General features: G+C 49.8%; 1 protein-coding gene across 1 annotated transcript; it reads left to right on the forward strand.

The window, feature by feature from the left end:
* Positions 1-4,903: 4,903 nt before the first annotated feature.
* On the forward strand, positions 4,904-5,905 carry P2RY10 (P2Y receptor family member 10; the record flags this gene model as incomplete). Its single annotated transcript, XM_084269209.1, has 1 exon — positions 4,904-5,905. The coding sequence occupies one exon, from the start codon at positions 4,904-4,906 to the stop codon at positions 5,903-5,905; it is 1,002 nt and encodes a 333-aa protein (XP_084125335.1).
* Positions 5,906-15,052: the final 9,147 nt, after the last annotated feature.

Genomic DNA, 15,052 nt, shown 5'->3' on the forward strand with positions numbered 1-15,052 from the left:
CAGTAGGAAATTAGTATTAGTCAGCGGGAGCACAAACTGACGAAAATAGCAAGGTTGCTGGGATTTGCTTTTGTTACATGAGAGCCCTGAGGAGGTTATAATTTATAACCCAGGCTGCAGGCACTGGTCTGGGTTAAAACTGGGCTGAAGCTTTTAGAGTAAAAGGCGGTTTGCTGTTGGGCTTGTGCCCTACAGACAGCAGCTCCAGTGGGAGCACGGTGACAGAGCATGTGTGACTGTGGCAGTTACAGCCAGGATTTAGAGTTGGATGGCCTCTGAATCTGCACTGTTTTAAGGTGAATCAAAAGGGAATAGCTCTGAAGGCGAGCCAGGATGTCAGAGCTGGCTTGCTGGAGGTGGCATCAGACTGGAGCAACAGGATGTGTGGGAACTCAGGGCTTTGTTCAGGGGAATGTTTTCTGGTGTCAAGTGAAAGTGCTGGGACCCTGGCTCTGGTGTGAAATCACCGGCTGTAGGAATCACATCCATGATGGACAGCCCTCACTCCGCCTGGAGCAGAGCTCTCCAGTGAGGCTGCAGGTCCTGCTCCCAGTGCGCGCCCGCCTCCTTCAGCGGCAGGGCTGAGAACTAGCCCAGCACTGCAAACTGAAAGCAGCTCATCACAACGCATCACACAGACCAGATCTGCTTTGGTTTTCTGCTTTTGGGTAAGAAGAAACCCAGAAAAAGTACCTTTAACTGTAGAGCTTTCCACTTCTGACTGTGGAGGTTTCATGCAGAAGTATGAGCAGCAGCGTGACATGCTCCTGCAGCGAGGGCAGGGTGGAGAAGCGTTTGTGTCTTAAATCCATTAACCCACCTGCCCGTGGGCGTGCTGGAAAGATCCAGGACCCTGGCATGACCTTCCTGTGCTTCTCAGTGCTGTGGAAATGCCATGTTTAGTTTCCAAACGTCCAGCTACAATTAATAAGGTGCAAATTTAACCGTGTCCTTACTGCAGCTGCCTCAGAAACACAGGCTTTACTGAAGATGTAAGGATGGGTGGCTAGATAACACTGGGTTGAGTTGCTGCTGGTTTCTTTTTAGATCTCATACTCTGAGAACAATCTGTCGGAAGGAGATGACTCCCTGCCATACGTAAATAAGCGCAGATAAAATCTGATGGAGCTTTTCAGCCTTCTACCTTTGCTGTGCAGGCATCATGCAGCCACTGCTTTTGCTTTCAGAGGTTCTTTGGAGCCCTGATGTCTCTGCGCCTGCTGTTGTGCCCAGCTCAGGAGGTAAGGGGACAGCAGAGGGGGGGTTAAGCTTCCATCTGAACAGGGCAAGTGGGAGGAAGGGCAGAAGCCCAACCGTTTCCTTGTCCCCTGTGCATATGCTTGGGTGCATTCTGTCTGAAGAGACGCTCTAATCTCATTATATTTTTATGACTTTGTAATGAAGTCATTGATCTGTTCTGATGAGCGAGCAGACATCGCCCGTTAATTACATTAATGCTTTAGCACTGCTGGCCTGGTCCTCCTGCTCACCCCGTGTCATGACACGCGGCCCAACCCCAAGGGCACTGAATGCCAGGGAGAGGCTTGTTCTGACCCCGCAGGCTATACATCTCCTCTTCATCAATGACAGCGTGCCGTTTGCTGGGGGTGCTGGGGATGGGACATCACCTGCTTTTCCACAGATGGGGTTTTATTGCCTTTTGGTTCACAGAATCATAGACTGGGCTGGGTTGGAAGGGACCCCAAGGATCATAGAGCTCCAACCCCCTGCCACAGGCAGGGCCACCAACCGCCAGGCCTGGAGGCCTGGACAAGGTTGCTCAGGGCTCCATCCAACCTGGCCTTGAACACCTCCTGGGATGGGGCACCCACCCCCTCTCTGGGCAGCCTGTTCCAGCCCCTCACCACTCTCTCTGTAAAGAACTTCCCCCTAATATCTAATCTAAACCTTCCCTCCTTTAGCTTTAATCCATCCCCCTTGTCCTACCATTGTCTATCCTTTTAAAAAGTTGAATCCCCTCCTGTTTATATGCTCCCTTCTGAGTTTGAAAGTAGCTCCCTAGTCTCCATCGCAATGCAGCTTTTCCGGATGCTTCTACCTGTAAGTACCAGCAATGTCAGGCCTACTCCAGGGACCGTTACTTTTCCCTACTGTTGGTTATTCAGCACCACAAGAATTTTTCAGTTTGGGGTCACCCTGGAAGGTAGGAGCACAAGCTCGTGAGAACATAGTCACACCACAGCTTCTGCCTCCTGCCACTCAGACAGCCCTACTCCCTCCAGGGGTGTAAAGAACCACCTAAAAGAGGGCAAAGAAATGAAATCTTGATTAACTCTGACACCTTGTGGACAATGAGATGAAGATGAAGGCTGAGGAGGAACCTCTCTGTGCCCGTGGGCTCCTCCATGGACTCGGGCACGTTGCAGCCCTGGCAGCCCAGCCCCGTGCTCTCCTGCATGCCAGGAACAGGCTGCTGTACTCAGAAAGTGAAGGCTGATGTCCGGTATCTGTGTGCTCAGCATCACCCGTGTGTTACAGCAGACACATCCTGGACATGGTGGTTTACCCCAAGTGGCTCCAGTCAAAGGCCATTTTGAGTCAGCGGCCTCAACCGGTTGCTGACGTTGCAGCCTGGCCCTTAGTTGTGATATGTAAGTGAGGGTTAACTGAATCTGGGGACCTCCACAGGCAAACTGACTGTTATGACTCATTTGAAGTGATGAATGTGTCTCTGGGCCATCACTTAAAGGTGAGTGTGTCCTTAACACAGAACACCCTGCAGAGGAGCCTAATCCTGTAAGGTTTCGGTGGCCATCTAGCGCCTGTGGGTTGGAGGAGCACCAAACCTCACTACCCAAGAGAAACCAGGCAGCTAGGACTTTGAATGGTGTCTTGGCAAAGCAGGAGGTCACCTGAAGGGACAGAAATTGGGTGTCAGAGACAAGGGCAGCAGACAGCATGTCCACCTAGAGCTGCAGGGAAACCAGAGGGAATGGGATCACAAATAGCCAGACTGCCCAAAATTCACAGCACTCTAAAAAACCAGGATGTAACCTAGATTTACTGCTCTATGAAGAAACACACTGCACATCCACCCCAGCACCCAGCTGGGTGCCCTGCCCGTTCCCTGTCTGTGGCCTGAGGAGGACCAGAAAGGAGAGCAAGAGGCCTAAATGTTGCTTCTCAGGCCAGTGCCAGTCAGCACACGGGCCTGATGCATCTTTCCCCTCATTCTTGGTGCTCTTTGAGCCATCTTGCCTAACCATGGGCATGTTCTGTCCTTGTGGTAAGAGCAAGGCTGTGGTGGTGCAGCATGGGGTCCCACCATGGAGCTTCCTGTCCCAGTGCTGCCTTGGGACAAGTGTTACTGGGAGCGACTGGAGGCTGGAGGGACAAAACCAGCTCTGAGGCATTCGTGCCTCTTGGGGAAGGACTGTCATTAGACAGAGGTTTCCTCACTTGCAGAGTATTTATTTGAAATTTGGCGCAACTGAAGGGTGTAGCCCAGTTCCCAAAGCTGAGGGAGATGACAAACATGCAGGCCTTGCTGTTTGAAGAGTGTGAGAACATGAAAGACAAGTTTAAAAAGAAAAGAAAGTAGGTTGGCAGCAGCATGTGTTTAGGGAGCCTGCAGGAGCAGTGCTGAGGCTCATCATCCACATCAGCCAGGGCCACTGCACCCACAGCAAGGGTGGCTTGTGTCCCGTGCTGGGACCTTGCCATGTCTGGGCATCCTGGGCGATGAGTTAGAGCCCTTCTGTAGCAGCCTAGAACAGCATCTGTCTGAGCTGCCAAGTCCAAGTACTGCAAGGATCAACCAGCTGAGAACGCAGTTCTTTGTCACCAGAGCTCAAAACGCTGCTCTTTTTGTAACATAAGGGAAAAAAGCATTACTAAGACTGTATGAGTTACTAATATCTACCTACAGAGATACTCTTCTGGCTAATGCCCCTTGCCAGTGGTGCAGGAAATGAGTCAGAAGGAATGAATCAATGTCTGCGGTGCCACATGGAATAGGAAGCTAGTACTAATTCCTCACCCTTACATTACACACAGGAGGGAATCGCTGTAATGAGAATTAAAACCCTATGGGGAAATACCTGATAAAACCAAACTGCTCCTGCCTGTGCTGGAGACAAGTCACTGTTAGAAAAGCTGACACAGGACAGATGGCCCAACAGTTCAACGTGGGGCATGTCACCATCCCTACTCATCTGAACCAAAGGAGAGCCAGAAATTGGAAATATCTAAAAATAAAATTATCTGATGGAAAAAAAAAAGTGCTAAACCAAAGCTCCAGGGGGATGGGAAATGGATGTTCATCTGATCAGGTCTCTGCTTCCCATCAGTTTAAATTGATGGCAGCACCACCTGCCTGCTCCCTGCTACCTTTTTCCACATGATCTCTCCCCATGATGCCAGAGAAGGTGGGTCCACCGATGGGGTCAGGAGAGGTGCCACCCATATGATGCCCTACAGACAGCAGCAGCCATGATTCAGTGGTTGGCACCCACATTTTGATCGTTGGGCTCACATGCAGAAGCTGGGCTATAGCACATCTTTCTTCTGTATACTCCTTCCCCACTACCCAGAGACCACAGCACAGATTACCTTGAGCTCCCAAAAGGATAGGCAGCTTCTCCAGCTCCTCCGTTAGCAGGATGACACAGCCTCACTCATGCTTATGGTGCTCAGACAGCCCAGCAAGGGGACTGACACAACAGGAATGGTCCTCACCTCTGCATGAGTAGTGGGAGACCTCTGAGGGCAGCTGTGAGGGTTATAGTGGGATGTTTTATACAGAAGACATTTCCAAACCTCTCCTTTGGACTGAACAGTCATATAGGAAATGCAAATGTGAACACCAACAACTCTTGTGGTGCCTTTGCCTTTACAGCCCCTGTTTTTGTTCCCTACAGGAATTACCCAACCATCCTACATCATGACAAATGTTGCCAGCAGCCCAGTCATGACACAGAGCAACCAGACCTGCTCATCTCAGAATATGACGTTCAAAAACAATGTGTATGCAACCATGTACACCCTCATATTCATCCCTGGCCTCCTGGCCAACAGCATTGCCCTGTGGGTCCTGTGCCGCTTCATCAACAAGAAGAACAAAGCCATCATCTTCATGATCAACCTGGCCGTGGCCGACCTGGCTCACGTCCTCTCGCTGCCACTGCGGATATACTATTATATCATCTCCACATGGCCTTTTGGGAAATTCCTTTGCCTTCTGTGCTTCTACCTGAAGTACCTCAACATGTACGCCAGCATCTGCTTCCTCACCTGCATCAGCTTCCAGCGGTACTGCTTCCTGTACAAGCCGTTCCATGCCAAGGACTGGAAGCGGAGGTATGACATAGCCATCAGCGCTGGGGTGTGGGTCGTGGTTGGGCTCGCGTGTTCGTCGTTCCCCATCATGCGAGACCAAAGCCTGAGCAATGACACAAGTGCCTGCTTTGCAGACCTTCAAGTCGTGCAGATCAGAAGCAGTGTATTAACTGTGCTGATGCTGGTCATAGCAGAGCTCTTTGGGTTCATCATCCCACTCATCACTATTTTATACTCTACTTGGAAAACAAAAGACTCTCTTCGGGACTTCCAGATACCTCTGCAAAACAGCAGTGAGAAGAGCAAAGCTTCAAGGATGGTTTCCATGTGTGCCATTGTGTTCTGCGTGTGTTTTGCACCATACCACATCAGCTTCTTTTTCTACATGCTGGTGAAAGAAAATATCATTACAAACTGCTTCCTGAGCAGCATGACGCTCTCCATCCATCCCTTTTCCATATGTCTTGCAAGTCTGGACTGCTGTTTGGATCCGATCCTGTATTTCTTTATATCTTCAGAGTTCCAGGACCAGATATCGAGGCACAGTAGTATCGTCATGAGGAGCCGGCTCATGAGCAAAGAGAGTGGCTCCTCAATGAAGGAATGACAAGAAAGGATGAATGAAGGAATGACAAGAAAAGGATGAAGGTATTTCACATGAAATCTGGGCCTCTTCTGTGATACTCAACTGTGATACTCAACTACCAACTCTGTTGTGGAAGATCCTGCAACATTATTCAGAGGAGTTCTGTAGCAGTGGAAGTCTTCTGACCTCCAGAAGATAAAACTCTGTTTAAGACCAATGTGTTGAAAGCTGATGAGCAGCCCAACTGGTGTGACCAGACCTATGCTGTGCCACCCATGCCTGACCTTGCTGGGCTGGAAAATATAGTGGAGTTTTTCTTCTACTTTCCCAGCTCCGTGGCTCTATGATCAAACCAAAGACAATTCCACATCCACACACTGACATATGCTGAGTGTCTTCTCTGCTAAAAACACACAACTCTGGAAACAGCCAGTAACAATAAACAGCAGGTTTGGTCTTCACACTCAGAGCTGCAGACATGTGAAAGCCAGCAGCTTGTTTCAGCATGGCAGCCTCAGCTTTGCGTGCATCCCACCAGTGACCACCACCTCTGCTTCACCTTTCCCACACTCCTCCTCCTCTTGTACATTATTTGTTCCTCACACAGCCCTAAGTTTGCTCCTGAATTGCTGCCGCATCCTGTAACTCGCACCTACAGCCAGCCTAAGGCCCTCTTCAAGACAAATTCTCCCATGGAGAAGGTTTCAAAGGACCTTCCCTTGTTCTGAGTGACTTTCTTTGCCTCTACACTGCCCCTCAGTACGTGGCCTTCACCGTGGGACCCCAAGGGGCAGGGCCACCCACAGCGCACTGTGGGCTGGGCACAGTCGAACTCAGAGTCATAGAATCATATAGAATGACAGGATGTGTTAGGTGGGAAGGGACCTTTAAAGACCATCTAGTCCCACCCTCTGCAGTGAGCAGAGACACCTTTAATTACATCGGATTGCTCAGAGCCCCATCAAGCCTGTCCTTGAATGTCTCCAGGGATGGGGCCTCCACCACCTGTCTGGGCAACCTGTGCCAGTGATCCACCACCCTCAGAGTGAAGAACTTCTTCCTAAGGTCCCATCTAAACCTGCCCTGCTCTAGTTTAACCCATCGCCTCTCGTCCTATTGCTCCATGCCCTTACAAGCAGGTGTAGGTGGATTTGAAGATGCTGGATTCAGGTCCTCTGTGTGTGGCTTTTGGGGCTCAGAGGTACCTGCGATGGATCCACCCCATGAAACCTCTGCATAACTGTTCAACTGGGACAGTTTTTTAGGGAGAGGTGTCCTTGCCCAGGTGATTCCCTAGCACAGCATAGACTAATTTCTTAAGTAAATTATATATGTGATTTTCTACCCCTCACTGTAAATAGCAACAACTCTTTGGCCAAGTTCACCCTCTTTGTGTAACTTCAGGGGTGTCCTCATGCCACCCAGGGATGTTGTGGCCGAGCACAGGCCCTGATATATTCCCTTTGAAAACCTAGGGTTTTCCAAAGGAACACATACAATTCACAGTAAGCGCCAGCACCAGCATCTTACCTAGTGCTACAGAAACAGAAGAACCACCAGAAACACTTCCTACGTCTATTTTAAATCCAACTTCTCATTTCCACTTAATTACATCTCAACCAAAATTTTTCTGTGCATTATGTTTTCCCACTTGACTGTTTCACAATACATTGGAAAAAAGCAAACAGTAGCCAGGTTTAAATAACCATTCCACAGGAGCTCCTCCATGAGGGAGTGAGTACCTGCTGATTAAACACATTAAGCTATTGCAGCACTTCTCCCATTTGTGAGAAGATGATTATGGGCTACAGTACGATGACAATCTTACATGCAGATAAGAGAAAATACCAAAATATGCCTATCTGAAGGAAGTAGCTTTCAGAAAGAGAGCATCATTGCAGGCTTTGGTAGCTTTCTGGTGAGAAAACTGCAGAGTAGGCAAGACCCCATCACCCCCTGAACTCAATGGAGATGTTTTCTCCAGGCGAGCTGTCAGTTCCTGATGCCAACGACACACATACATGTTTACACCCTTTAGAAATGTGAGCAGAGGTTGAGGCTCAGGTACATGGGTCAGCATGCATAATGATTTGGTTTGGGTTGATTTAACGGTTTTCTCATAAGCTAGACACTGGACAATACGGTCAGTGAAGATGTTTGTTTCAGTGGCTGTTTTGAAGATTTTTATGGACTTTGATCAGCTGGACTGTGACTTGGAGCTGTTTACTGTGATTTCCCTCTCATACAATTCTCCGTTGCTCACGTGAAGACACGTTGTTGTGTAGCTTACCCTACAGTTTTCTTTCCAAAACCTGATGCTTAAAAAAATAAATGCATTTTTGCTGAGTTTCATAGTTGTCACTGATCCCTAGAAATCTGAATGGGATGGGCGCCTCCTTCAGTCAAAGGGTTCAAGTGATGGAGTGCATCAACTTTCATTACTCTTAACAGATGACTGCTTGTCTACAGAGAGGTTTTCACCCCACTCTAATATGACCAGTGTTTATTTTATTTTAATTTTAAAAGGAAATGACAACACTTAGATTGGCTTCAGAGGTATTTTGGGGAGAGAAAGGCCCTCCCTGGGAACAGCAGTGCTGTGGGTGGTACATGATGTGGTGGGGAGGAGTGACTGCTATCATCCTTACATGCAGGCAGGACCACAGAAACCATCTCCCTCTGTATCTCATCCAGCAATCATTCTGCAGATCTGATTTGACACGGCTTAAAAACCCCCCACTCCCACCATAAACGACGAGATTCTGCTGAGGTAGAACAGAAATTGGTCACTGTAGTGCCCTAGAAAGTGAAAGAACACAGACCTGGCCTAGGAACACCTGCTCCAGCACCCAAATGTCCGAAGAACCATGGTGGCTCTCCCATCCCTAACCTTAATGATAAATGTGGTGGCTCCACAAGGACCAACATTCCCCACCAGCACCATGGCATCCCCAAACACTTGGGCTGCTCATGCTCTCCCTCTGTCTTCCTGCCTCCCTCAGACCCCCCAAACTCTCCTCAACACTTTCAGCCTTTCCAGTCAAATCACATCGATGTGTGGGAGTTCAGCCAACGTGGTCTAATGGTCTCTGCTGGGGTGTGGGAAGGAGCACTGGTTTTGGCCCAGAGTTGTGTGGTGCTTAGTTGCCAAATGGCAACTGGTCATGCTGGTGAGCTCATCTAGAGAGCAACAACACAAAGCAACAAGAGACCAAGGAAAACTCGTCACTTTCTGAAACGTGTAGCGAGTCAAAGTGCATCAGCTTGGCCTCCACAAACCCCTATGAGAAACTCCAAGCCTTTAGTTCAGGGTCCCCAAAACCTCAGCAGTGTGTCTCAGGAGAAGAGCAGCCAAATCCAGTGCTGCTGTGGATGAGGACAGTATTCCAGCTGCCTTCACAGCCGTGGGCTGCAGGTGCTGGCTTTGCCTGCCAGTGCTCACATGGTTCCAAAGGCACAATGTGCCCAGCTCCAGTTCCTGTCATTCTCCCCCTTTCCTGTCACCATGAAATGTGTTTGTTTGACCAGAGGAAATACCATTTCACGATGTTGCTCCTGGATTCTCTCTTGTGCTGGTCCCGCTGCCCAGACTCACCGGGTATAAAAAGGAGACATCTTCATCCTTCTTGGGCAAACACACAGAAAGTCTTCCAAGAGAGACACCACACAAAGGGAAAAGTTAACCAAATCAGAGGCTGGGTACAGCTATGCAGGTCTGAAGGGTGGATCTGCAGGGCCATCCATCTTCCCTGGTACAGAGGCCTGGTAATTCCTCTCCTTCTTGAGAATGGGCCCTCCCATGTCTGACAGCAAACGTATTTGCAAAGAAACCCCTTGGGATTTAATGCCCTTCTGCTGCTTCAGGGTCTTGCTGTACCTCAGCTTCATTTTCTTTCCTTCAACAAGATTACCAGCTCTATGCACAGAGAAAAACCAAAACATGCTGTAAACACAGGGCGACAGCTCAGCAACCAGGAGCCAGCTCATAAAGATGAAAACCCTTCATTGCACTTAGATTTCTGGGCTATCACTGGTGCATTTTGACCAAAAAAATGCTGGGTCTGTGGGTTATACAAGGGTTTAGCCTGAAAAGGCTAAACCACCAGCTTCCTAAAAATGCTGCCCCTGTAGAGAAACCGTGCCATGGCAATAGGGACTATGTGCCACGGGGCACCAGGGACTCAGCCAGACCCATGGACCATGTGCCGACAGGTCCAGTCAAGTCTCTGTGCAAGACAGAGTTGCTTTGTGACAATAAGACCTCCTCCTCCTCAACGGCCCAGTGTTTTTCATACATCCTTCAGGTGCATCCTGTCAGATATTTCTAAATGCTGAGCATGTAAAGAGATGCTGATCATATACATTTGGCCTTCTGCCCACAGGATACCAGGCTAAAGGTGAAGACGACCTTTATCTGGAGGCTTTAGATAAAGTCTCACAGTTATTTAAGAATTCCTTTGTGCCTTCTGCCTTTGAAAGTGTAACATTGCTGAGCATAAGACGCACGTTCAGCATTGGTAACGAGCCAGAAGAGCAGAAATGCTGAACAGAAGTACACAGGCAGCTGAAAGAAGAATGGAGAGGTGGGTTAGTGTATGCTGAAGGGAATGGCTCGAGGCTTGTCAATCCATCGGCCTTTTGTGACCAGGGAGATTGTGATCTTCTGCAAAAGTTCTCCAGAAGCCGGGGAGCTGTGGAAGGATGTGTGGTTATGAACTCCACTCACTATGGTCAGACATCCACTGACCTTCCCCAGCAGCCCTCCTGCAAACACAGACCTAAAAATAGGGCTCAGACACGGCTGGGTACAGCGCTGGCTGTGTGCTTTGGACACAGGCGTAGGATGTCCTGGGCAGGATATCCTGATAAAACAACCACTTCGCTTTGGGATCAACCTTTGACCCCTGGAGAGGGACAAGGCACAGTGCCAGCCTCCCTTCTACAGGCTGGGAACCTTCTGTAAACACTGGAGTGCTGTGCTGTCTGCTGAGTGCCAGCACCAGCTGCTGAAGGAGATGCACACGAAGAAAACCTGGCATGATGAGCAGCTCCTGCATCTCCCCAGTCACTTGGTGCTCAGCTGGGACAAGAAGCATGGGGCTGCACAGGCACTTATTGTTTGCCAGCAGAGGATGTCTGCATGATGGACAAGCAAGTGTTAACGAAGCAGCCCACAGGCAGGACGCCTGCAAAGGCTGGTGTATAAACCCATCTTGCCTTCAGGGGAAGCTGACCAACGGATTCAAGTAACTGCATCTCCACTTACCTCAGGATACTTCAGGTCAAGGATCCTCATCTCTGTTCTCTATTGTTGTAAAGCTCCACTTCACAGCCTGGGACTACACTCAGGTCCCTGGGATCAGCATCTCTGCTGGCAAGGAGAAACCCCAGCAACCACTCAGCCAGCGGGCTCGGATGCTGCAGAGAAAGGTGCACACTCCATCCTAGACCCTGAGCCGGCAACTTATTCTACAATTAACCATCATAACAGCTTCCTCCTTTCATTTCTCTTCCATGGTTACATTTCTGTTAGTTTTGTGGGGTCACAGGACCAGTTACAGACGTAGAGGAGTAGGGCAAGAACAGCTCTATTTATACTCAACCTATGGTTAAGAAGGGGAACGACGCCAACAGCCACGTTCTCTTTGAGAGCCCTGGGCCCTACAATGTGACACTGTATATCAAGGAAAACTGTTCAGCTGGAAAAGAGGCAGCTCCTAACAGGATACGCTGCAATATCTGCCTGCCAGTGTTCAGCAGCTCAGAAAGGAGGAGGGCATGCTTAGCAAGCAGGAAGGGAGAGAAGAATGATATGTAATTACATATATTTATATATATATAGGAAGGGAATTAAAGAGGCAACAAGAAAAAATATATACTGAGAATGATGCACAGTATGGGTTTTTTAAAGAGAATTTTGGGGAATTCTCCACCTTAAACCATCATATTATTTCAGAAACAACATCCAACCCTTAGCTCCAGCCTATAGCCCTGACAGGCTGAGGCTAACCAAACTTCCAAGGAAATGAAGGAAAATTGCTACCTTCCAGTAAATGATACTGGCAGGTTTTCAGTTCTTTTAGTGAGCTGGAAGATTTTTAAAATCTAAGGCAAGTAGCTGTGGACAAAAGCAGAAGCAGCTCGACAACACCGTCACCTAACACAACTTCTGTGAAGAAAGAAGGGAGAAGGTTGTGCCTATGGTCTCTTGGCAGACGTCATCGCCTTCTCCTAAGTTTTAACATCATTAGCTGCACACGTTTTTCCATGGAGAAGAGAAACAAAATCCAGGATTTCCTGTTCTGCAGCCACTGTAGAGAGCTGCAGATGCCGGCAGGGTTCCAGCCCTCAGAAAACATGTGGAAGTTTCACGAGGAGCGGCTGGGGCTGGGACTGCTGTGAAAATCAGTAGGAAATAGAAGGAAAAAGCTTATTGCTCCTGCTCTCTACCACGGATGTCACCCCCCCACGCACCCTCCCCTCCAAGGATGAGAGGCACAGGGAGGTAAGTTTGATTTCTGCTGCATATTTTCTTCAGTAGACCAAAGCTATGGCAGTTTTGAGCAGTGTTATCACTTTTTTTTCCCTTTTCTTTCTTTCTTTTCTTTCTTTCTTTCTTCAAGAGATCTTATCGAGCAGAAGCTGGTGCAACATCCTCAGCAGCTTCTGGCAGTGCCCACGCTATTTCTGTCACGCTGGGGCGGGCGAGCAGAGCTGGGTGCAGCCAAGCTGGCTGCCAGGGGTGTCTCTATGCAGCGAAACACTGCTTTCCCCCAAAACACACTTCAGTTTTGTCCCTGGTGACAGAAGCTGCCATAGCCCATCCGCTCTGTTTACAGGCTTCCCATTAGCGCCCGCATTAAACAAACAAAACGATTGCTTAAAGCACAAGTGCCAGAAAGCTGCCAGTGCTCCACATGTGGAGCTCATCCCCAGCTCAAAGTGGATTTTATTGGGTTTTTTTCTCCCTACCCTGCTTTTCCCTCCAGCATTCCTGGGGTTGAAGGGTGGCAGCTCTGCCCCAGAGCCCCAGCTCGGGGCTCCTGACGCAGGGGCTCTCCCCAGCCGTGCCTGGCTGGTCCAGCCAACCCATGGAAAAGATGAGGGATGGTTTGCCAGTGGATCTGGGAGCAGTAAAGGCAACAGGCAGCAGTGTAGGGCTGGGTGGGGTGCACAGTGATTCAGAGTAGCCAGGCGATTTCCAAACATGACAGCCACGTACGCCTCCGGGAACAGATGCTGCCAGCTTACGGAGACGCGGGTGTTTGAACAGCCGCCTTAGCATCCTGATTAGCTGCAGAGCTACTCCATGTTTAATGCTGTGCCACATCCACAAGCAGTGGTCTTACTCCTCAGGTCCCCCTCTCTTAATTTCAGCACACACATGGGCACAGTGTAGCTTTGCCACTTAAAATATGGTGTGTCCCCCGCCCCCCCCGCCCCAGCTCCAGCTCGCGTGTGTATCAGTGTGAAACAGGAAAACAATCAAGGAACAGCAGGGAGTATTTTGTACAAGGTTTATCAAGCTGCTGAACAGAGCCTGTACCTATGGAAGGATCTCTGTCCCCACACTGGCATCTGATACTAAAGCAGGGCAGGCAAAACCCAAAAACCAATATTAAAAAACCAATAAAAGAAAAGCTCTGCCCTTTTGGGGAGGATTCCAGTGACTTGGTACTGGGCTGAACCCAGAGCAGCTGTGGCTCAGCAGGGAGCTGCCTGCAGCTTTCTTGCCTTTCTATCACCTCAAACCCGCTATCATCGGGTACCTGGAGTGACACGTGGCCCTCAGGCTGAGATACAGGCACTCCTGTGCTCCCAGGGAAGCCAAAAACCAGAGAAACCAGGAAGGAGCCTCTGCATGGCCACACCTGTGGGGCAAGGGTCAGGATTCGGACTGAAAGCAGGAGGAGATGGGGGACAGGGACACCGTGTATCCTGTAACACGCTGCACAGCCTTGTGGATTTGCTTTACACCCCGGGGAACTCAGCAAGCAGGAGAAGGGGCTTTGCAAGGGGTCAGCTCAGGGACCTTCCTTCTCACTCTGAAAACATGGCAATGCCTCCAAAGAGCAGCCTAGATGAGGAGGAGCAGGGCTGAGGAGCGTTCACCCCACACCTCTCAGCAACACCAGGTTCTGTGCAGAGGCCCCGTCCCTGCTGCAGGATGTCAGAAGTCCATCCCCAGGGCCAGGCTCAGGGCTGCAGATGCAGCACCACCAGCTGCTGTTTCATCAAAGGCCACTACTGAGGCCACTGAGTGAGGGGCTCAGGGTGCTGCCAGGACAGGCTCTGGTCTCTGGGGAGGGAAGGGGAGGCTGCCCAACCCCTTGCAGGCAGCTATGGGCTCCGTTTCCAAGGAGGAAATTGCACTGTCTTGTTGCAGGTGATGCTACAGGCCTGCGGTCTGTAACCCGCTGCTGCCACATCGCCTCTTCCCGAAACAGCCAACCCTTTCCCTGCAGGCTCTGACCCGAATGGCAAACTCCATGACCTCTCCAGGAGCTGTGCCACGACCTGCGAACTCCCTGTGACCTGCTAATACCCCCACTGAGGTGAAATGGGTAAATGGAGGAAAAGAATTCCTACTTTAACCAAGAGGCAGCTGTATTCATCTTCCTCCACGTCCTGTTCTGTTGCTGGAGGATAATTTCTGTTGCTACAACACGATGCCTGCACAATGTGCTGGAATTGAGTTAGCAGGACAGGCAGAGCAACTGGCGTGTGTTGGGCCAGCTATTAGCTTATAAATCGAGCCTTAAATCTGGAGCCAGAGCTCTGATAGATGGGTCTGCGCCGCTCCCACCAGCCTCCGCTCCAGGCAGCTGCTGGCCAGCACCCCCACTTGCTGATGCTAATTATTGCCTTGGCTGGTGGTTCATGTGGGACCTCTGCATGGATCCAAAAAGACAGTGCCTAGACCTAAGGCCCCTGTTTATTTAGTCCCACCAAAATCACTTGTAGACATATCTGAAAGTGCCGATTTGATGGCGTCTGACACGCTATATGTAATAAAAGCAGCCCTGAAACCCCTGGGGACCTGAACTGCATTTGCTCTGCTCATGGGAAAGAGAGACAGGGTTTTTTTCTTTATAACATCTGGTTTTACTCCCCACAGAAACCCTTCACCCACCTTCATCACCCCATGAATGGAGAGCCTCAACCAAG

Source organism: Gallinula chloropus (genome assembly GCF_964237585.1).
Source record: "Gallinula chloropus genome assembly, chromosome: 11".
Classification (NCBI taxonomy): Eukaryota; Metazoa; Chordata; class Aves; order Gruiformes; family Rallidae; genus Gallinula; species Gallinula chloropus.